General features: G+C 41.1%; 1 protein-coding gene across 2 annotated transcripts in view; it reads right to left on the bottom strand.

Moving 5' to 3' along the window:
- GLS (glutaminase) overlaps nt 1-15,215 on the bottom strand; it is a 59,770-nt gene extending 44,555 nt beyond the window's left edge. Inside the window, exons 1-5 of one of the 2 annotated variants that reach the window (XM_071434524.1) lie at nt 14,788-15,215; nt 6,801-6,897; nt 6,195-6,316; nt 1,283-1,412; nt 495-574 (exon numbers count right to left, since the gene is read on the bottom strand). In XM_071434524.1, the coding sequence (XP_071290625.1) occupies nt 495-574; nt 1,283-1,412; nt 6,195-6,316; nt 6,801-6,897; nt 14,788-15,215 (857 nt within the window). The remainder of the gene's footprint in view (nt 1-494; nt 575-1,282; nt 1,413-6,194; nt 6,317-6,800; nt 6,898-14,787) is intronic. The other variant, XM_071434525.1, reaches the window with a different exon arrangement.
- Nucleotides 15,216-24,773: the final 9,558 nt, after the last annotated feature.

The raw sequence follows: 24,773 nt of genomic DNA, 5'->3' as shown, positions 1-24,773 counted from the left end.
CAAAGGGAGACACAGAGCTCATGTTACTTCTCAGCTAGATGGTGCAAGGTATCCCTTTCCATCTAGGCTCCTAACTGTCTCTGCTACTCTGAGTTACTGACACTGAGAAAAATAAAATCACTCTGCCTAGATCTAAGACCTACATACACCCTTACAGGGGAGAGCTTGATAAACCTGAAAAGCAAAATTGTATTCAGCTCTGTCCAGTTCCCACATCTACATTTTCTTTTTAAAGAACATGAATCTGCATTTTTTCAGTGACACACAGATTATATAACAATGTTACAGTGAAAACATTAAAATGCAGAGAAGGAGCTAACATTTAAGTACATTGTGACCTACACAGAAAGTTATACAGCTTGATACACAGGTACTATTAGACAAAGCTTTTCAACTTCCAAATATTATTGCTACAGAAGCATTGCCTCTATCTTTTCTTCAACTATTCCAAGAACAGAATGTAGAAGTTACAAAATGTAGAAGTTAAAATATACCTCTGTCCATCCACGGTGCAAAGTGACACCCCCCACAAATCGGGGCTGAACTTGGCCAGTTGTGGAATATAGTCAGCAACCTATCACAGTGTGAAATAAAGAACCACACATTACAATATCCAAAATACTTAACTCCACATTAATTAAAATAAATATCAAGGTACAACTGATTCATTCTATAAATTATCACCTGGTATACCTAAAATTTCATTAGAAATTATTATATTCACTAGATCATTATCAAATAAAACATTTTTCTAAGTAAAATTTTCAGCATATTCAGAGAGGTATCTGTGTTCTGTATAACAGCATGTCCATCATTTTCAAATAATATAAAACTTTTAGTTTGTAACACAGTCTGGGATTTTTCAACTGATTTATTAAAAATAAGCACCAGAATAAATTTCATTTACTAACCAATGTGCAGTACTAACGATTACTTTCATCACACAATCCAGACAGATGTGTAGAGCTGCATAATTTTTCTAGAGCCTAAGTGTAGTCTGATAAATTATTCAGCAGCTTTATAGTTTATGTAATATAAAGAAAGAATAATGCTATTTTCATATTCCAACATCAAAATGCTACAAGATTCTTAGAGGCTGTGAACTTTATTTCTAACACAGTTTAAACAGTGCAGGCATAACTGAACTTCAAAACTCTTTCATCAGGTTACCAGTTTAATTTTGCAAAAAATGTTAAGAAAAACCTGTCTACTTAACAAATAATGCATTTGGTTAATACTGAAAATCTAAAGAAGTTTGAAGTTGAATTTACACAGAGATTACCTTTCCTCCAGATTGTTTTTTAGCACTTTCATATAGCTCATCAATATGGGAAGTAAACGACATAAAATCTGGAATGACAAACTTCCTTCTGAAAGCTTGAGTAAGCAACACAATGTTACTCTGTACACACCTGCAAAAAGTTAAAAACATTTATTAGCACTTTGACAATGTAGTGTGAAAAAGCAATTACATGTTATTTAATTAGGACCTTCAGTACCTTGAAGCTACATGCCCACAAGAACAAGTCTGTATTACTTTTCCAATTTGCCACTCCATTTTTTAAAATTAGGTGTAATAGCTTTACTGTATGCACTTTTATTCCTTTCTACTTAAAGCTCTCTTTTGAAGTTTCAACTGTGAAGCTGTACTGCAAGGTATTCTCAATCTGCCTTCAAGTGGCACCCCAGCTTGCAAAAGGGATCTAAAGCACCCAGTTCTTGGGATCAAACTATCTGGAGTTTATCTAACCCAGACCTTGTCTAAAAAAAGTTCTAATAAATCAGACATGGGAGGTTCAGGGTTGCTTTCTCTCACTTCACCCTTTCACCACTGAGGTGAGAACGCTGCCAACAGACCAAACTGGAATGTGATTCCACTCCTAATAAGAAAAAAACCCTGTGGAAAAACTTGATAACATCTCCTGCACTAAGCAATAGTTAATAGTGAGCCGAACTGCAAGTTTCTTCTTTCCAATCTCCACCATTCAAGGAATCTCTGTTGCCTTTTAGCCCAGAAAACACAGTTACACTATCGGCCACACCCTCTGAACGTCAGCCCATCTGGGACAGCGAAAAAACCGATGAGGTAAAAAGGAAAAGACTTATCTAGGACAAACAGAAGGAAGGATGAAAACACAAACGGAGACATGCTAAAAGTGGTGTGTCCGTGGGTGAGAGGGGAGAGCAATTGGCAGCCACTATCAAGTCAGTTGAAATACGACCTGATAAAAGGTATTAACAGCCCCATCCTAGGGCAAGGAGGACAAAGGCAGGTTTAACAGCAAACAAACAGTTAACACCTTCACACCGTGCCTTCTGGCACTGTTGACAGAAGCAGACACACAGACACATACTAGTAATGCAGGCAAATGGAAAGTTCAGAACATCTAGGCACATGCTACGAATTATCTTCCCTTTGAATCCCCCCTCTTTTTCTAAGCCTGTAAACTCCTCCTACTTCGAGGACTTTATCTTAAATTGAACTGATATCCATTTCAAATGCTGATAAGCACTGCTCTCTGAAAGTGAAAGAGAAACTGTAGTTTCCGATGTACAGTCACCTTACAAACTGCTGGCTGTAACTCGCTGCTTTCTTAGCCTGTGTGAAAATTGCAGTTGACTTGGTTTTGTTGCAATCTCTCATTTTTTTCCTGTGTCTTGCAAAAACTGCTGTTTGCTTTTGTTCCCAGCAGCTTCCAATTACAGTCACCTAGTCCAGGTGCAAAACCCCCCTTTTCAAAAGTAATTAATAACACTGATGGCAGCTATGTGTGCAGAAGGACTAACAACATAACATGCTCTAAGTTCAAACTTCAGATGCACTTCTGCATTGTCTGTACTACCTGAGCAGCATTAAGCACTCCTATAAGAAAAAACAAGTATCTGAAGTTCACCCAAACCTTTCAGAACAATTCAATACAAAGTCTGGAAAACAAGAAGGCACTATGCACTGAAATACAGTTCTCTTAAGATCACATTATGTTTCTGAAACAAGGGCATTTATACACTTAAAATCTACACCAAGCCTATGATGCTCACTTCAGCAGTTCAATCCCTTTAATGTAGGAATCAAAACTCACTACAGAAATGGCTGTGCTGGTGAAGGACATTTACTTATTGTTACCAATTTTTCCCAGACTCTGCCAAGGTCGTTGTCTGGGTATTTATCCAGGTACTCCTTAACCCAAGCAAATCCTATGAATTCACAAACTAAATTAAATACAAGGGTTCAGGTAATCTAGATGGGCATTCAGAACAGTAGGTGAACAGACAAAATAACAGAGTTCTTCCATCTCCCTTTAACAGGACAGTAAACAGGACTGACAGTTTTCAGTCAGGCAGGACATGAGCCAAGACAGCCTCTAAAATTCTGCAGCTGACATCTCCTCCCACCGAAGTAATTAACTAATTATGTTCCAGGTAACCCCCTGGAGACAGCAGGCCTCAGGCTCTGAAGAAGTGGAGCAACAGGAAAAGATCATAGGGAGGAATTTAAGTAAATAATTATACTGATAAATAAAAACCTTTCTACAGTCAAATATTGTGAACAACTTGGCCCTTCTCTCTCACAAAGTTTAATGGTGGTTCAGGATAGGTACCCTAAAAAGTCCTACTTTACATTCTTCCATTTCAACAAACTTTACAATCTCAGCCTGAAAAAAAACCCCAGAACTCTCTTGTCAAATCCCAATCCAAGCATTTCTTGCCTCCCTTTAAAAAATGTAATTTCAAACTATAAATTTTTCCTGATACATTTGGGTTAGGAAGATTAGGCTGCAAGTCTTACAATCAATATTAACTGTCAGTGACTTGTATAACCAACTTTGAAAGCAACAGCTCGAGGGGTTTTGGAAATTGCATCTTTGTTCTTCAGCACAAAGTTAGGATCACTTTGTTTCCTTTACCAACTTGTTAGGTTTATCCATTACTTTTCAAGTTCTGACTCAGATTGCTTATTACTGCTTCCCTACACAAAGCAGCCCAAATTTCATCTAACAACAGATGAAGTGTTGATCACTATTATTATAACAGAGTACTATTATATTAAGTAGTACCAAAAAGGAAAAAAAGGAAAGAAAAAAAATTCTCACAGCAAGCTAACCAGCATGTTGCACTGCTTTCATTAGCAGCCTGGTCTCACCCTGCAAAGACCACATTATGTTACACAAATGCAACATCAACAGCTAATTCACTAATTTATCAACACTCTCTCTGAAATGTGCACCCCAGAAACCTTCATCTTAAGAAATTCTGTAGATGCAAGATTAAAATTCCAAAACTCCAAGTTGTTCTGCCTGTAACATGGAGATTCTTTCTAATGTGGAGAATGCTGTAAAGCCAAAAAACTTCAAAATAATGCAATTTTAGTCGAATTGGAGCCTAATGTTTTGAACCACTAAAAAGGCATACAGAATGACAGACAATACAGGTGCATGAGCTGGTGTATTTTACACTTGAGTGATTTAGTCAAACTTATGCTACCACCACTCCAAATCACTTAACCTTGATACTTTATTTGATCTGGCAGCTTTGGATTCAAATTCAAGAGGAGAATTACACCCCTGACTTTTATGTTTAGGGAACTGAAGCTTTCAAGTCCTGAGCTAAGTACAGCTGACTAGATACATTATTATATTTCACACCTTAAACACTTGTGGAAGAAAATACAGGGACCCTGTGCAAGCCTCTTCACAACAAATGCAGTGTCCCTACAAGGAACAGGTAACTGAAGTTCAGGGGTTTTTAATTTATAAAATGGTTACAAAGGAACCTTCAGCTGCTGCAAAGAAAAACTTGTTATGTGAAACAAGATTCACATTCAAAACTCTTCCTACACAGGAAGCAACCATGTAAGCTTTCCACAAATTGTTATAGTAATGACTACTCTCCTGACACAGAGCATCAAATCCCAGAGATGTGGCACAGAACATAAGATAATCCTGCTAATTAGAAATAAATTCTTTTTCAAATGAAGAGCCCTTGCCTAAAACATAATTCAGCTTACTGTGACAAATAAGCCTTTAGTATAAATGTAACAGATAATAGCAAATGAATTTCCTTTCTAATCTATCCATGTACCCAGGAAGGTTTCTGAATCTAACAATTTAGAGTTCTTATTCTGTTGACAATAAAAAAAGTTAAGACCTTGTCCAGAACTTAACACAGGAATAAAGTTAGTCCATGCTGGACCTTTACAAAGTACCTCACATCTGCTTAAGGAGTTGCCTGGCTTTTTTGTTGCACACACAGATATTAACTTTCTCTCAATCTATTTCCAAAAATGTTTTTTTATATATGGACACACACACACACACATATTTATATCTATGTAAATACACAGTATAGCATAAGCATATACTGTATATACTTTATATACCTATATGTACATAAAATGTATCTATTTTATATATATATATACACTTAGAAAATTGTATGTGCAAATAAGTTTTAGGTATTATGATTTACCCTGCAAATGGAATAAAAATGCAGACAGAAAAATAGTCTAAAAATTTCACTTCAAAATTTAAGAGCCTCAACACTTCCAGTCTTTTGGCACACACAAGCTGTAAGTAGAGGAGCAAAGGAGGGTGCTTGAAATGAACAGAAGACAACCTGAACAGTGCTTATACTTTCAGCTGACTACAGACTTTGCTAAAAATAACCAAACAAAAGCATCACTAAAATACAGCACACAGATCTTTTCCAAAACAGACCAATGTCTGCAATCCTAACCCCTCTCACCTCCACCTAGCTTCAAATTCAACATCACTGTTTTCCTCACACTCACTTTTAGAATTACATACATCCTTCTGAACATCTTGCCACACAGAAGCAGCATCCTGAACTTCAGATTAAAAACTGACAATACAGAGAGACAGCAGTTTTCTGTAATCATACTAAACACTTCATGCTGCATCAATTAATTTTGTTTGGCACCTGACCAAGAGTTGCAGTATGGGATGAGACACACATGCAAACAACATTTACACATTAAGCTCTTGTGGACATCACACAGCCTGTCTGCTGCATGAAATCTGAGAACAACTGTTATCAAAAGAGCATCAGGAGGGTGTGTTTGACTCCCTTTCCTAACCGATTTATATAGCTCATGTCTCTCCTTAAGACAGCACTCAGTAACACACAGACAGCACTCATTCAGAATTATACAGTTACATAATTGACAGAAAGTTTACTTTTTAAAAAGGTCTTTGTCCAGCATAACACCATCTGAAGTAGTCTGAAGAGTCAGCCTTAGCATATCCATGCACTCTTTCAATCGAGGATCAGATGTACGTAATCCTGTAGATTTGAGTGCCTATTACAATAAAACAGTAATTACTAAGTGAAAAGATCACTATTACAATCAAGTTATCTACTGCTCAGCATTTATCACTCTAAGAGATCTGCCACTGCATCATCAACAGAGACATTGTGACACTTTACTGATTCTTTAGCAATTTCCTTTGGCCATTTTGGCTGCATTTTATGTCAAAACATTAATATTATTTGAAACCCAGTGGTCCAACTACATTTTACAGAAGCACAAATACCACCGAGCCATGCCACAGGCACAGCTGCTTTCAAGCATACTCTTTTGCACATCAAAGAAGTGAATAATAACATTAATGTACTCATTCTGTTACTTAACTACAGAAACAGCACTGGGGGGGAACAATACATTCCTTCCCACAGATAAACATGAACAACAGAAATTCTTTCTTTGCATTCTTGCATTTAAAATGTTAAAATAACCTTGCAGTAGTTAGCTTTCATACAACAATTTGGAAGAGTAAACTTACAGTTATGAATTTATGAACTGGTATTTTTTCTTGTCCTTCTGCAATAGTATAGAAAAGCAGATCTTCTAAGCTGGGAAGGAGACCTTGTTTTATTTTACTGGAAAAGAGAAAAAAAAATCTTAGATTATTTTAGTGCCTATTTTTATTTATATACATTTTTGCATTATTTTCCTGGGAAACATATTTTCACTTCTACCACAAATTTCAAAGAATGTTTTCCTCAGTGAACACAAAGCTTACTTCAAGCAGAAAAAAAAGGGTAATATTACAAGCAGCATACATAGATTTTGCATTCTTAACTGCAACTCAGTCATATTTTTACTGTCATACATTCACCACTAAGATTATATTTAGGTATTTTTTGGGAGCAGATTAATCACATATCCCTCTTTTTGATGTTACCAAGGATAGGTATGTCACTTGCAGAGGATAAATTATTTTTAAGATTCCAGGATGTATATGCCTGATAATGAAGTTGAAGAGCATACTGACCCAATTGTTCTACAGGCAAGAGAAGGAGAGGATAAATGTGTAATATTTTCTTCAAACAATCCCATTTTCAGGGCTCCACAGAGGAGTCCTAAAGCCCTTATCCTTCTGGAAGCTTATGTAAGCCCCATCAGTTACCATGAAACAAGCAAAGCCATCTGCAGCATAATCGAGCACCTGAAGCAGGAGTGACTCTCATCACACCTACTTAGCTAAGTAAACCCAGTGCAGATGCACCTTTAATGGTCCCTGTGCTTATCAGTGTAAACACACCACTCTCCAAGGATCCCAGGTGTTACCTATTGCACTCTGCTTCCCCTATGCCTGCAGGTTTTCATTACCTGCATCTCCATTTCATGTGAAATCTGAAGGAAACCTACCAAACTAAGCAGTCAGATTCCTTCTAAGACAGAAAGTTCTAGTACTGACAGCTTTCCCTTCCCTTTGAAGTTTACAGATTTAACCTGTAAAAAATATGAAAATATTCCTTGATATTCCAAAGCACCCTGCAGCAGGCAGGAGCCCAAGTCTTTACACTTGCCCTGTAAGCAGTGCCCACTACACTTCCAGACTGAGAGGGGCAGTGACAGCAAAGGGATTCTGATTCTTTGGTCACCTGAAGTGCCCAGGTTTGTTTCCAGACAAAAAAAGCCAATGTTCCAATGTCTGACAAACAAAAATACATAAAACCGAAAGAAAAAAATATGTAGATAGTAGCTAAAATGCATAGTATGCAGTCTTACATTATTTTAACCATCAGTTTTAAAGGTTTATCTTATAATTTATTAATACTGGCAATACTTTGTTACTATACAGTAATAGAGACACTATTGCCTGAAACTAGAAGGCTCAGAGGCAATTTATGTATTTTTATGCATTTATGCATGTGTTTACAAAAAGTAGGTCCAAATTCTAGTCACTGAAGTTTTCAAGAGATTAGTAATTCTTTGAGTAACAGAACTGAGGGTTACAACTGCAAAAATAAAATGCTCCAGCTAAGCACAGACCCTAGATAGGCCAATGCAATCTTACTGACTGACGTTTAATCCTCTCCTCTCCCAATACTTACACAAGTCAGATTTATGATTATTTTTAATAAAAATCTGATTGTACCCAAATTCCCTTATAAATTTAAGACAACCTCTAGATTGTCCTTGCCTCCCTCCTTTCCTCATAACTAGCTGTGAAAACCAGTAGTAAAAAATATTACCTCTCATTTTCCAATTTAAAACCCTGTACTTACATACTAAGAACAGAAGACAGCTTTGTAAGCCAACAGAACTTTCCTTGTCTTACAAGTCTAGATTTTTTTTTTTTTAATTTAAATTATGCTGGCTGACTAATGCACAGACAGGCTGGCAATTCAACCAAGACAAACGCTTGCAACTACCTCAAACAAATTACTGAGCAGCCCTTCTGCTAAAGAAAATTCAGGTCTTCCAGGCAGCATGTTTCATTTTCAACCCTTTGGGGACAGTATGTCCAGTTAAGCCAACAGAACCAGAACTACCAACACAGCAACTAAAGCTTTAGGATGTCTGCATCCTAGTTCTGTAGGGAACTAATTTTAAAAGTTATGCTAAGTTACATCATCTACAACCCTAGATATTCATCATTTATACAAAGCATTCAACTGAGCTCCCCAAAACGCTGAGATTTCATGTTTTAAGGAATGTCTCTGCTACACAAGTCATTCCTAGACTGCTTAAGGTCTGGCAGAGGAAACTTTCCTATTTCACCCTGGCAAAACCAGCCAGCAAACACACTGAGAAATGTTAACTGATAACCTATTTAATTACACATTTCTGAGCAATTACTCAATTTTACAGCTGTTCCAAATATGGAATTTCTATTTGGAAAGATGCGGAAAAATACTTCAGCCATTTAACCGAGGTTTTACCTGCCTCTCCATAAGATTTTAATCTATTTTAGAGATGTGCACCTTTCACAGCAGAAAATCTCTAAACGTGGTTTTCATATCTTTCACATCTGCTGTTGTTCAACATTGGGTCACTCAGCCTAATTAAACAATGGAGCTGCTCAGACGACCAAAGCAAAGAGGATGACATTCAATATATTTACAGAAAATGGTTCTTGTCAAATAGTCCATCTTTTGGTAAAGTTTATCAGCTAAATAGGGGTGAAAAGGCTTGCTCTGCAGTTTATCAGATCAGTGATGTCAGTAACTGATGTTTGCTTAACCTGAAAGATGTGTTTTGGCACTGTGAACACACTTAGCAAGATAATTCTGTTCCACACATGGTAAAAAGCTGTTTTTCAGGTCAGGGAACTTGCAATTTTCACAGTCAAATTAAGTGGAAATTCCAGTTTGCCTGATTTCATGAATAATGACTTTTGATACTTCTTTACCTTCTTGAAAAAAGAAATAAGCATCAGACTACTGAACAACTAGACTTCTTTGGTAGTATACTAATCTGTGGACTACAATACTGCTGGACTGGTGTTTTAAATACAAAGAAAAGCCAACATAGGAATTACAAGCACAAGGACTTCACAGTCCTTCTTTCAGATCTTCCTACTGTATCAGTACAATATCTACACCAGATTCTGGGAGGGACTTCATTTTAACAAACGCTGAATAAGAGAAGAACAAGATTAAATTTCAAATAACGTGGAAGATTCTTACTCTGTACTTCAGGATAGAACTGCCAAAATGCAGAACAGGACTTACAGAACAACAAATGATATAAAGATACAATATTGCTAATAATAGTTTCAGGCATTATTAACAAATATGACACCAGTCATAAAAATGAGGTTACAATTACTGTCACAAACAATGGTCCCTCAGGGACCACTGAAGATCTTCACCTATGACACCAACAGTGGGATCAAATGAAGCCTCAGCAAGTTTGCCAATGACCCAAGGCTGAGAGGTGCAGGTGACAAGCCTGAGGGATGGGCCAATATCCAGAGGGACCTGGATGCACTCAAGAAGCTGGTCCAGGTGTGAGCCTCATGAAGCTCAGCAAGGTAAAGTGCAGGGTTCCACACCTGGGCCATGGTAACTCCTGGAATCAACACATCCCAGGGGAAGAACAGACCAAGAGCAGCCCTGCTGAGAAGGATTTGTGGGTGCCGGTGGAGGAGCTGGACACGACCCAGGCATGGGCACTGGAGCCAAACATGTCCTGGGCTGCATGCAGAGCAGAGTGGGCAGCAGGTGAAGGAGGGGGTTTTCCCCTTCACTCCACTCTGCTGAGACCCCACACAGATTACTACAGTCACCTCTGGGGCCCTCGGCACAGGAATGACACCAGACCATTGGAGCAGGTCCAGAGGAAGCCACCAAGATGGCCAGAGGGATGAGCACCTCGCCCTAGGAGGTAAGGCTCAAGGAACTAGGGTTGCTCAGCCTGGAGAAGAGGAGGGTCCTGGGAGACCTCAGTGCAGCCTTTCAGTACCTAGAGTGATTCTGTAAGAGAGATGGGGACAGGGTTTTTACCGGGGTCTGTTGCAACACAACAAGGTGTAATGGTTTTCCACTAAAAGAGGGCAGCTTCAAATTAGATATAATGAAGAAATTTTATGGTGAGGGTGGTGAAATGCTGGAACAGGCTGGAAAGAGGTCCCCACCCCTGGAAACATTCAAGATCAGACTGCATGAGGCTCCTAGCAGCCTGATCTGGCTGCTGAAGATGTCCTTGCTTATTGCAGAGGGGTTTGGACTAAATGGTCTCTACCAACCATTCTGGGATTCTATGAAAGCTGCAAGTCACAGTCAGTAGCCACTCTACCTAAGACAGGCATCTTGAAGAAGTTGTCACCATACTACAGATGCTGTATATCTTGGTTCTATCTCCCAACACTTGTCAAGTCATTCAGCAACTGCTTTTTGTCCACTCATATAGTGAGACACTGGTCCCATAACAGAGGCAGGCAGCTATTTACCCAAGAACTACCATTGTTCAAGAGCAAACTACATATTTATAAACTTAGATCAAAGATAGACATGTTTAGTGGCTAACAAAGTGCTTCTGGTAGAAAAACAAACTAAACTCTAGTTTCAAAACCTTAGCCTCTACAGAAGTTATCAAAGGTCAAATAAAAGTACACTTCTGTTTCTCACATCTCTCAGTATTGTATCCACACTCCATGAGAAGTATCAGCAAAATGAAACACTGCCTGGTTACTTGTTATTCCTCTGTTATCTGGCTTGCAGAAGCAAATTTATTTTGAAAAGTATCTCCAGAATTCATCCCTGCCCTTAAAAAAGAGCACTACCACTCCCTTGTCATTAAAAACAAAACAAAAACACTTCCTTTAACTGTTTTGTGACATTCTATATACCAGTGTCTAGCACTATTGCAATTTAGCTAAAAAAAGTGACCAATTTAGCTTTCAAAAGTTAGGGTCACTCACGTTTTTCTTCTCCCTCTCACCTTAATCAAGGCCTTTATAATTTAGAAATAGCTTCTACTAAGATAAACTGTTTCATCCCTTTACTGGCCAGTACAAGATGAACACTTATACTGAAAGTAAAAACAAATGAAGAACAGTTATACTGAAAGCAGGAGCAAAAGGTATTAAATATTATACATGTCTGTAATTGAGGAGTGTCTTAGGCTACTGTGTTTTAATAACTCAGGCATGAGCCTAGATACTATTGTGTTTTAATCCACAATTCCTATTAATTAAATTTACCAGTCTGTGACCACTCTCAGTTCAAGCTCAATTATTTTTCCTGTCCAAAATACATTAAGTTTCAGTTGGATACACAGTGTAAAGGCTGGATAGCAGGGATAAGGAGGTGGTGGAAGATGTTATGGAAAAAATGCACCAGGGGATCTGGTTATGCAATGGGATACTAGTTATTTCATCAGCCACCAACCTCATAATTTATCCTCACTATGAGGAATTGAACTGTTCTAAATTTCTGTGTAGTCTTTGCACAGAACATTTTAGGCTTTTACTTGCACCTCCTACTCTGTACACAAGGAGTGTTAGGAAAGCAAATAAACAGGAAAACCTTACTGCTGTCTTTTGGCATCATGGGTTATTTCAGTATCCCAGAACCATGACCTTGTAATCAAATAGTAAAAAAATAGTCCCCCCACACGAACTAAAAAAGAAAAAGGCTATTGCCAGTGGAGTCCACAATCCATTTGTCAAACACCACTCAAATGTTAAGACACTATGGATGGTAAAGCACTGGAATCAGCAGAATACAGACTGCACTGACTTAGCCCAGTTGTCAGTGTAGTTCAGACACCTGTCTTTTGAAGAACCTCGCTTTTCTTCTCGAGCCTGCACTCTGTCTTAATATAGCAATGACTTCCACATGGAATGTACCATTTACAAATGCTTGAAGGAAGACTTTCACAGTTCTGCTTCAAGAAAAGTAAGAATGAAAGTATCGAGTAGCCTGACTAATGTGCCACCAGGAATTCCTGCACAACCTGAAACAAAAAGTAAGTTTCTAGCTTTTTCTGTGTTTGTAACTACATGCCAGATGTTTTATAGAATTTCTCCCTGTTCATTTTGCAGTAAGATTTAAAGAACAAACATCTGACTTTCAAATACATCCTTTTGTCAAAAGCCAAAAATTATTTCAAGTGTTTAACTGGTTTGTGATTATATAGCTTTACCACACATGTAAGAAATTAAAGAATTTCCCTAATTGATGCTAGCTGTAGGAAGCCACTAACAGCTCAGTTTAAGAAAATGTTACCTCTTCAATAAATCACCTTTGCAATATCCTCAAAAACCCACCACAGCTGGCATGCTGTTTTTTTCCTAAGTTTTTAATGTCAGTATTTCTGCTTGAAAACAGAAGTGTAGTCTTTATAAACCACACCTATTCAACTACAGAAAGATATTTTTTTGTTCCAAAACATTATCTAGAGAGCTAATTCAAAGAGGAGACCTCATATTTGTTGAACAAGGGCATAAATTTAGAAATACTACCCGTTATGATGGTGTATTATATTGCACACAGTTACATAACCTGACAGGCATGCATTTTTTAAGGCATCTGACAGCAGAAGTAACTGGTGATGCCTTTAAAGCAGGCTGTACCCCACTGAACCAGGCTGAGTAGCTGATACATCTGGGGGAAAAGCAGGAAAGAACAAGGTCACAGCCTCTCTCCCCACCTGCCATATTGAAGTTCATGCTAAAAAAAAAAAACCCACAAACCACAGCTCAAAAGTAGAACTACTAACAAGCTAAGGGCTGAAGCCTTCCTGACTGGCTTTGTAGAATCTTCCCCAGACTTCCTCTTAGCATTAGACTAACAGAGACTTTGCTCAGTGTCAAAACAAGGTACTCCTTTCTCGGACCTGTTTCTTCTGTCATTTGCTCTTTTCATCCAGGTAATAAGCATAGCAAAGCCTGGGAAAGCAGCTTGGGTTTAATTTGAATTATGCCATCCCATAATCAGCACACAGGGTGCCTACAGGAATGTCATGGGGTACATTTCAAACATATACAAAGGAGAAGTCTTCATGGGGCTTGCAGTTAAGCTGTCAAACTTCTTGTAAAAGGTTTTCTGAGATTCTAAATGTACCCAGGTTCAACCAGCCAATGTACAGACTATGAAGACAAGGGGTGCTAGGAAATGAATACTCAAGACTTGCATAGTTCTGCAGACTAACAGAGAAGAATGCTCTGTCAAACCATTTACCTCATCATTATACTCAACCTCTGGTATCCACTACCAGGTGCAAAAACTGGAGCTGATACACCTGTCTCCCATGTTTTTTGGGTGTTTTTTTTTTTTTTAAGGAGTATTTCAGTTTCTGAGTAAATAAATATTAATTTCATAGAAATATACAGCCTAACAATTCTACTACCTGCACATACCTTTGTCACTAAGGGATAAGGACAGACCTCGGCACAGGCACACATACTGCAGCACCTACAAACATCTGTACTCACCACATATGGATCTGTCCCTGGCTGCACTAGATCACAGAACTGTTAGGGCTGGAAGGGCCCTCTGCAGATCACCCAGTCCCCAATGCCCCTGCCAAGGCTGGGTCACCCTAGGGCAGGTTACACAGGGACGCATCCGCGGAGAAGACACTGCTGCGAAACCTCCGAGGCAGCACTACGCACCACACATACTGCCTTTAATAATTAATGCGAGATGACACAGCTTTCGCTTCTCCTGAAAAATATTTTTAGCCAAGTAGAAGCGCTACCAAAGCCACCCTACCACCTGTGCCGGGCCTCCCCAGGGACGGCACCCCCTCACACAGGCGGGACGGACGGCCGGGGGTGCCGGGGACGCTGCCCGGGCCGCGCACACGCCCCCGCCACGCGTGTGCGCCTCCCTCCCGCTCCGAGCCGCCGGCAGCGGGGCCCGCACCGCCCGGGATGGACCGGGCAGCCCCGGGGTCCCCGCACCTGCCGGGGAAGCGCCCGCCCGGCGCGGCCCGGCCCCTTCCGCAGGCACCACGCGTGCGAGTGGGAGGCGGCGCTCACATGGCGCCTCCGCATCATCCCCCGCGCCCGCCGCCCCCTCCACACTCACTTCTCCCCGCCGCCGCCTACGGCCACCTCCTTGCCGCCGCCGCCGTGGTTATTGTTGTGGCCGCTGTCGGCGGGGGGCTCGCCGGGAGTCGGCGACGGCGCCTGCGCCCCCTTCCCCGGCTCCTCCAAGGCGCCTTCCGAGCGGGTGCACAGACCTCGCGCTGACGGCAGCGCCGCCGGGCCGCGGCGAGCGGCGGGCGGGCTAGCGCCGAGAGCGGCGAGCGGCGACTGGAGGCGCCTGGTCCCGGCGGCGGATGCCGGGGCCGGGGCCCCGCCGCCGGCCGCCCCCGGCGGGCCGAGCAGCAGCAGCTCCCGCAGCAGCGCCGAGCGCCACAGCCGCATCATCCTGCGCCACCGCGCCGACTGCCCGCCGCGCCGCCCGGCCGCGCCTCTCGCACCGCGCCGCGCCCGCCCCCCACTGCGCGCCATTGGCCGAGCTCGCTTAACTGTCAGGCTTACGGCGCGCCCATTGGTCAGCGGGAACGTCACTCAGAGCCATTTCCCCACCCCCGGCGCGGGCCGAGTCTCCCCGCGGGGCCGCTGGTGTCGCGCGCGGCCGGCGAGGCGGGAGCAGCAGCGCCCCAAGCGGGCGGAGCCGGAGCGCTGAGGGGAGCCCCGGGGCGCCACCTCCCTCCCTCATTCCTCTGCTCCCTCCTTCCTTCCCTCCATTGCTCTGCGACGTGTAAAGGCGTTGGGAGCGGGCTGGGCTGCGGCGGTGTCGGGTTCAGGTTGCCATGGATATGGCCATTTTTTAAAACTGTATGTTTTTGATTACGAAGTGCACCGCCTCCGCCGTGCCGGCAGGATCACAGAATGCGCTGAGTTGGAAGGGATGCACGAGTCGCATGGAATCCAGCTCCTGGCCCTGCACAGGACACCCCAAGAACCTCACCCTGTGCCTAAGAGCCTTGTCCAAACCCTTCTTGAAATCTTGTCAGGCTGTGACCACGTCCTTGGGGAGCCTGTTCTATTGCCCGACCATCCTCGGGGTGAAACACATTCTACTATCCAGCCTAAACCTCTGCTGACACAACTGCAGTACTCAGCCCAGAGAGAGAGAAGGACGCACAGGGCCTGCGTCCATCACCCACCAGGCACCCTGGGAAAGGGCTCAGGGAACAGGAGCCCCTTGGAAAAGCCCTCAGAAGGAATGGTTGTTCCCATATATTTTGGGTCAAACTCTTCTGGCAAGGAGCAGAGCTCCTAAGGGGTTTCCACATACTTTCAATAAAAGGGTAACTGCATAGCCCATTGCCAAAACTTACTCTGGAGGCTGTAAGGCTTGGTCAAATGTCTGAAGTTTTTGGGTTTTGAGAAAAATAAATAAACCAAACACAAACCCACAAAAATCAACCACCTGGCTGCCTAGGTGACCTGGGTGCGGCCATTCTTCATGTCCACATCATCAAACATTCAATCAGAGTGTGGAAATTTTGCTGCTGCTCACCTACAGGTCCCAGTTTGGGAGCCACCGACCCATGGTTGTGAAGTCCAAAAAGCAAAAGTGTAGCAGAGAAGAGTAGCAGAAAATAACTGCAGGGCTTCAGCACAAGGTGTAAATGCCACTCTTTATATACATTTAAGCTTCTGTCACAGCTGTCAGGATATAGCATTTTGGGAGTCACAGATTTTGCAGTTACTTGGTGAAACTTTGCTCACATCACCAACTGCTAAATTTGTCCTGGATGAGTAAAAATCTATATTAGCAAATTTTATCCATTATGGGTAACAGTAGAAGACAAGATTTCCTGTCATCCTACTTCCTCAGTAATGCCAACATGCAAACCAGTTTTTTAATTGTCCCTAGTCTTCTCAGTTTAGGAACCTGAATTTTCGGATCAAAAACGTAAATACTTGTGGAGCTGGGAGTTTATTACTGCTAAATTTCCTTGTGAACAATTTCCCCATGCATTGAGGTTTATTTCATCTGCTCTGTTTATTATGCTTGGCAGAGGTGGGGGCAGAAAAGCTGCAATTCTGAGTTAAAATGCTCTTGCTGCACACTTTATTTGAAATGTTTTACTCTAAAGATACTGATATTTTGTTTTCCACCACCTCCCAGATTGAAAGTTTCAGCTGTTTAGGCATAGTAAATTCCTCTTAAAGACCCCCACAAAACAGAGAAGGTTCTGTTGCCCATTTTTCATGCACTCTGAGATAACTACAAATAGACATGGAGAATAGTCTTGCCTTGTGCTTCCACTTACCCAGCAGCACAAATACCCACAGGAGTTCCCTATGCTAATAAATTGTCACAACAGCCATGAGGGTTTTTAGAGGAAGATATAAAGATAGCTGATAATCTATGCCTATAAAATGAGCCTCCACACACCAATGGTTTTGCTTCCCACTGATCAAGGAAACTTGAAATACCAGTGTGGGATGTGTAATCCTGTGCTGCAGTTACTTCACATACAAAAATGCAAAGTACCTGCATTTCTCATGTACTTCTTACGTTACCTATTATATTTCCTGGAACTAATTTTGGATTTCCATTTGCTAAGTCCTTTCTGCCAAGCCAATACTGCCTCTTTTATCCTGCTGCCCAATAATAATATTTCTCATTTTTAAAATTGTGTTATGTAAAATACTCTAAAGATAGAAGTCTCTCAAGCACCTTTTCCATTTTTTCTAGAGCCTGCTGTTCTAAGGCCAGAGACTGTGAGTGCTGTCTCTTCCAGATTCTGCATTTGGTCACTAATTGAACACACAGTTCTGCAGACACTACAAGATCCAGAATTTTAGTGCCAAGGTGGTTTGTCGGGATGACAGCTGCACTCTTTTCTAAGCCAGCTGTTTAGCCACAACCTGGTGCAAAAACTTGTCTAATTCATCTCTTATACTGTAGGGGGAGAAGAAGTGGAAGAATGAAAAATGTAATGATCTGGATCTTTCCTTTCAGTGCTCTGGTTTCTGTTCAGAACATTTCAGATAAGGTGGTGGGAAGGAAAAGGCTACTACATTCACAAAAATATTTGCCTCTCAAAACAGTACCCCGTGATACCTGACCCTACAGGAACTCTTTAATTTTACTCACTTCCTTTTTTTAAAAAAAAAAATTATTTTGTACACTATTGCCTTATTCCTGTATTTAACCTTTTAGTATTGCCTTCACATTACTACATTAGTCATCTCCTACTGCAGGTACTCTTCATTAAAGCTTTTCTTAAAACTCACTTAAAGAAATTGATCCTTGACTTCTCTCCCTGGAAATTCCCCTGTCTGTGTTTTTAGCTGGTGAGGGCAGAAAATGCAAGTTGCTCTGTGTGTGGGACTACAGCTACACAGCTTGGGAACAATGCAAAATGATAAATATAGTTTCAGATCCAGAAAGTTCAAGGCCAATAGTGACTCATTCACTATTCTGAGAACTTTTGCTGCATAATTCAGGCCATCACTCCTTGCTCCTACTATGACTAAGCCTGAGACATTTCACCCACTGATTCTCTCCCCTCCTCCCACTGGCACAGGTATACCAGAGAGTCTTAATCTAAAGAGAGATTTTTTTTTTTTTTCAATGTAAAATAAGCCATAAGAAATGTAGTAAAAACAGCATCAAAACCACCACCATTTGCTTGGGAAAGCATTATATACATTAAACCTGTTAAACTGACACTGATTTTTGTATTGATCCAGATGCTGGACTGGGCTTTCCCATATCCCAGCAAAACCCCCTTTAGACTTCTCCTTTGAACACAGTGATATTACTTGTCTCTCTGGAAAGAGAAGACACGCCATCTGCTCTGCCATTCTGTGTTTCACACAGTATCCCAAGAGAATCAGAAAATTACAAAATGGTTTCCACACAGAGCAAAGAAATTTGAAATTAAAATTCCCCATAGCTTTTATTTTGAGTTGGTTACACAACCAGCAGTAACCATAAGCCAATTATTCTCTTTTAATTTCCACAACTATACTTGTTCTTTTGTAAGACAAAAATTATTTGAATTTCAGGCAACAAGGTTCTTCAGGAAAGAAAGAAAAAGAAAGAAAGAGAGAAAGAGGGAAAGAGAGAAAAAGAGAGAAAGAGAGAAAGAGAGAGAGAAAGAGAGAAAGAGAGAGGATCTTTTAAATAGGCATTATTTTTTAAGTATTTCCCTTAAGCTGTATTGTAGCAAAATATTCCAAGTATAGCTCTCTAAAAATAATCCATATTTCAGAGGTTTTCCTTTCCAAAAGGGGCATAGCAGCATTAATCTCCTAGGAGAAAGGGCTCTGAAAGCAGGTGCAAAGAGGTCTTCCCAGTTCAAGCACATACACTGATAACAGCTTTCAGGAAGGTTAAATCCTCCCATCAGATCAGCAGGGCAGATCTCAGATAAGCAGCAGAAATTAAGGATTATCTTGACTACGACATGAACTGTTTACTTTACTATTTTAAATGGTTATGTTGGCTCCATTTCATTTGTTGCAGGGTAATGCTTTCCAAAAGAGAACTAAGGATCAGAGACAACTATTATCTATTCAAGTATTTCTACACATTCTAGCAGCAGTTCCTAAGAATACTCTTTTCTTTTGTGAGGCTAACTTGCTGCACCTTTGGGGAACATTTTTATATTGATTCAAGGGAAAGGTGCTCAGTCACAAGAAACATTCCCCGTTGGATTGTACAGAGGATACAGAACAGTTTCCTCTGAGCCTAGAAGCATAAGCAATAAATAGTTACTATTTAATCTTAGAAAATGAATGTTCAAATGTTTGGGCATCATAGCTCAGAAATCCAACAAGGAGGAAAACATTCAGAGGATTTATTTAACTGGAAAGAAATGGTTGAGGGAGTGACCTCAAGTGACAAGCAATAAAAATAAAATCAAAAATGCCCTCCCTGCATAGCACATTGATGAGTCAATAGTTCAGTTCGTATCACTCACATTCCAGGCAAACAGAGGCAGTGAGGAATTAATTCAAAGGGAAGACTATTTGGAGGATTTTCTGAGACTGACATGAAAAAAGACTACAAGGGCCTAGGACATTCCTAGCGTGGTTAGCAGACAGCATATGATGTGTTCTAGCATACATAACAAGAGCAAATCACAGAAGCAGACTTATTGAGGATGACCTGCAAAGACTGGCACAATTTTTTCCCATTACTCTACTGGTTAAGCTGCTTCCTTTCATCTTGGTTGGTGACACAGCACCATCATTCCTCATTCTCATTATCAGTCATAGCGTTTTTCAGATGTAAAATCCTTCACACGTCAGAACATCCACCTTGAGCAGCAAACAGAAAAGCATTCCTTGCTGCATCCAGCACACTGCATGTTATTTGCATTACAATATACCTAAATCATAGTGTTACATACCCCATGCATTCCACTCACAGTCACTTTTAATGCTTAATTCTGATGACATCTCAAACTGCAGTCTTGATATTAACAGAGGCCAGGGAGCAGGAGCAAATCTGGATCTTCTGTTTGTATTCCCAGTGCTCAAATACCAGCCTAGGTGATCTTGTGCAAGCAAAAAGAAACAAGTGACAACATCATCCACCTGCCCCATCATACCCCTGAGATGAGCATGCATGAGGGAGCTCAGGGCAGCCCATGGGCTCATGCCTTGCTGCTCTTGAGAACAGACATGGAAAATTGGTGCTAGCATTTGGCAGAGGTCAGAGCACTTGGGCTGGCCCCAGCTGGCTTGTCATGTACAGAGCTCCACAGCACCGGGCAGTCACTGGCTCACCATTAACACCTTAGTTATTAGGCCCCTAAAGGGCCTTAAGAAAAGATGGGGAGGGACTTTTGACAAAGCCAGGACAAGAGGAATGGCTTCAAACTGACAGAGAACAAGTTTAGATCGGATACTGGGAAGAAATTCTTCATTTGTCAGGCTGATGAGGCCCTGGCACAGGTTGCCCACAGAAGCTGTGGCTACCACATCCCTGAAAGTGTTCAAGGCCAGGCTGGATGGGGCTTGGACCAACCTGGTCTAGTGAAAGATGGCCCTCTCCATGGAAGGGGTTTGGAATGAGGGGTTTTTGAGGTCCCTTCCAACCCAAACCTATTCCATGATCTGCATGTGCCACCTCAGCTCTGAAGTGATGGAGAAGACAGTGTGTGCTGCATCCTCCCCTTGTCCTAAGCTGGTTGCTTTCAGCTCTGAATTTCAGCATATTAAAAAGAGCCTTGGAGAGATGCAAGCTTTCAGGCCAAAGCATAAAACTGCATCCCATTAAATTGTCCCATGAAGTAAAAAGCCCTGGTTTTACTCTTTCACACATACCTGTGGCCACGTAGAAGCTTAAGCTTGACAAAACATCCAGTCTTAAGCAGAGAAACAAAACAAAACAAGGTAAAATGAAGCAAGCAAAACAAGCAGTCAGACTGTAATGGAAACTGTCTCATCATAAGTGGTAGTCAAAATAGTTTAAAAGTCTTCCACTTCCAGAAGGCTCCTCTGGAGTACATAGAAATCACTCTGATTGGGTACAAGGTATAATGCCAGCATCAACACAAACCCACTACCTCTGAAATGGCAAATTAATCAGCAACACCACATGCTTTTTTCTGCCCTGATATTTTTGGCACCCTCTCATTTCTGTTGCTGCACTGAGGGAAGAGGAATGTACACTTCAGGTGATTGAGTCCTCCGCCTTCCTTCGCAACTGCTGTGAGGTGCCAGTCTCCTCCCAAGCTGCAAGAGTGTTTAAGTCTCCTGTTTACTCAAAAACAAAAGATCCCATAAAGACTAATGAGAAAACAGACAAGTTTTTTTAGTTCTTGAAGGATGTAACCTTGAAAGATTTCCCTCCTTCCCCCACATCTAATTCTCTCTTTATAAACATGTAACTTTCTTAGGGAGGTGAAAGGAAGAAAGACCAACAGCTCTTCCAGTAGTACATGGTGTACCCTCATACTCCAAGGGTATTTAATGTTTATCCAAGGACTTTTGAACAGTTCCACAACAGTAGGCCAGGGAACTAAAGATCTGCAAAACTGAATCCCAAGATTTAAAAGGCAGAGCAATCAAGGTTTTAAAATAGTCTGGATTAAGTACATGTTTTTGCTAGTAACTAGTCTACTGCTTAAACATGTTTATGTTCATCCTAAATTCCAAGAAGAAAAACATTCAAAAATTTTGTATGGTATTTGGTGCACTTGAAACACTTGTGGAAGCCAAAGATTTGTGCTTCAGTAACATTAACTGCTGTCACAGAACTTCTTCACATCATCTTTAATTGCTCCATAATGCTCCATCTTTTCACACAGGGCTTGAAACAACTCTCACAGAAGTCAGGAGCTGATGGGAAAACATACAAGACAAGAAACTCTACCTTTTAAATAGTATTTTTAGCCCTCAGCATACTTTTCATAGCAGTATTAGACCAAATTATTTGGGCTTTAACCTCAACTGACAGGGCTGTGATGTGGAAATTGGTGTGTTTCTGACATGATGTGAACTCTGGTGGCAACATCCCTCATTCCCACGTGCCATGGGACACGTGCCATGTCCTGAGACAGCTACTGAACTACAAAACAGAAGTGAAATAAGCTGGCTTACAAACTGACAGGTCACCATTCTCTGCTTTGAGAAAGAGGAGTTTCACATGATAAGGCTGTGAAACATGTCTTGAGGTGTTTTGAATTAACATGCTGTAGAAGGGCTCAAAAGGAAGAGCAGTAGCCAAGAAATGCTGATAATTTTGTTTCTCTCTGTACCCTTGGCCTTGTACTACAGGAAAGGGATGTTGTCAGATAACAGACTTCACAGCCTTCCTGTCACAGGCAGTTTTTAAACTATGACCACGTGGCTTGGATATTTGGGATATTCAGATAAAGTTTCATCTGGTTCTTTGATCAACAAATGGAGCTTTGGGCAATCAGATACCCCTATAATAAGGCATAAGGCCAAACCAATTGCCTATCTGAATAATATGATTATATTGATTTTAGGAAATACAAATTCTGCAGTTACTAGAACACCTTGTATTCTGCCATATAGTTGCACAGAAATTAATCTTGTAATACCCTACACTAATCACCCAAGACATCATGGGCCTAATTTGAGAACAAATCTAAGCCCCTACTGTGGTGCATTCAGTAGGAATTTTTGTTTTGTTTTCAGGCTGTTTGCTATATATGCTGTGTTTGACTAAAGTCTCATTGGATATTTGAGGATCAGCTCTGCTGAAACAGAGTCAGAGAAGAGTGGCATAGTTGAGCAGCCCAGCTGTGGTAGGGAAGATATTTTCAGCTAAAAATGCTTCAAGACAACAAATAAAAAGTGGACTGTATTGAGTATTTTGGGCCAGAAGGCATGTAGAACAGATACATGTAATTATTCATGTAATTATTCATGTAATTATTCATGTAATTATGGTTAGGAAAACATCATCCAGCCACCTTTCTGTTTCCTCCCCAGCATTGACTAACTGTATCATGACTTCAGCAGTTACAAACTCTCAAGATAGGAAGACACATGCCCTATTAGTCATGTTTAATCAAGAAGTTACATTTTGTTTCATTTCTTGCACTTTCATTATGCGTATTTCCATGCAATTCTTCCATCCAATTTATCTCACCTTGCACATTTCTGCAAGTTTTTCTTCTGGTTATCTACCTTTTAAGTTGTATTTCTGGCTTTTGATTGATATATTCTAATAGGGAAAGCATAGTCTAAAAGAAAAAAAAAATAGGCTAAACAGTGACTCATTTTGTTCTGCTTTGCCTGTTAGTTACATTGTTTGATATGTCAACATGTTTTCTTAACAGTAAAGGTGAAATTCAGAGTTGAAAAAGCACAAGCAGTAGAATGTATTGCTTTTTACACAGAAGTATGATTGAAGAGAAAGGTAACTGCTTAGCAGGGCTTACTGCACCTGCCTTGGTGTAAAGCCAAATAAATTCCACCCTTTGAAATAAGAAGTAATTCTTAAACTACCAGTAGTTGTTAATGATTGCTAGAACTAGAACTAATCAATGAAACCACGTGCTAGTGAGTAATAATCCTCTAGAAACATCCTGAATATAGAGATTATACCCTTTATTTAACAGATAAGAGGGAAAAGATTAATTTACATCTCAGTACTAATTTGAGTAACAAGAACCATTAACTTAGGAAGGTAATGAGCTGAAACATCGACCAGCTCAATCCAGTGACCCTGTACTTCAGGACAAGCAGAAGGATCTGTGTGATGGACTGCTGCTGATCACTTCCTGAGGATTGGCCAGGCTCTGGCTGCCTGGCACACCCCACCTGAATGGCATTGAGTCTGGCTCAGGATAAGCTCAGTGCTTGTATGGAAAAACTGTGAGGAACAGTGCTCTTCCCACATAGTAGCTCTGAAAAAAGGCTGGTAGCCTTTTTTTTGTATCCCCAAATAGATTGCAGAGAACTGGCTCCAAAGCTGCCAAGTAAACCATTACAAGGAGGAGAAAAAGAATGAGCACCTTTAATAGCATTACAGCTGTGCTCTTCTGCCAGCTTGTTTCTGTCTCTTGCATACTTCTCATGTCTAGGCCACATTTATTGGTACATTGAGACCTCCACCTTAAAAACTGGAAGAACATCATCTGCATGAGATGAAGGCAGAAGTAGCACAGTCACCAGGTGGCTGTCACCCAGACAGACAGACACAGAGCAGTTTTGAATTGAGTACTGCTGAAACTCCATATTGGGACTGCTGTGCTCCAAAGAGAGCAGCAGCAGAGCAGATTGGCTCCAGCCTGCCCATAGCAGGACAGAGCTGGTTTGTCCCTGCCTCTGTTACCTCCTGGCCTTGTCAGTTCAAGGGCATAAGAGGCAGCTGTGCCATGAAGCTGCAGGTATAACCTTTGAGGGCCTATTTCAGAGTTCACATAAAAAGTCAGCAGCATCTTCCAGCCTGAACTTGAACTGCTTAACCTTCAGCTCTCAGAGGCTTTCAGATCAGAGCTGCAAGTGGCTGGAGAAGATTATTCCCAAAAGGTCTGGCAGTCTGTTACACATTACCTCGAAGCAGAGTGGGCAGAAGGATGTCAGGGCACTCTCTCTGGAGCAGAAAGGGAT

The sequence above is a fragment of the Agelaius tricolor genome, unplaced genomic scaffold, assembly GCF_023055355.1.
Source record: "Agelaius tricolor isolate 1412-34295 unplaced genomic scaffold, bAgeTri1.0.p SCAF_10, whole genome shotgun sequence".
Classification (NCBI taxonomy): domain Eukaryota; kingdom Metazoa; phylum Chordata; class Aves; order Passeriformes; family Icteridae; genus Agelaius; species Agelaius tricolor.
Note: the sequence above shows the minus strand (reverse complement) of the source record. Positions and strands in the feature narration are given on the sequence as shown.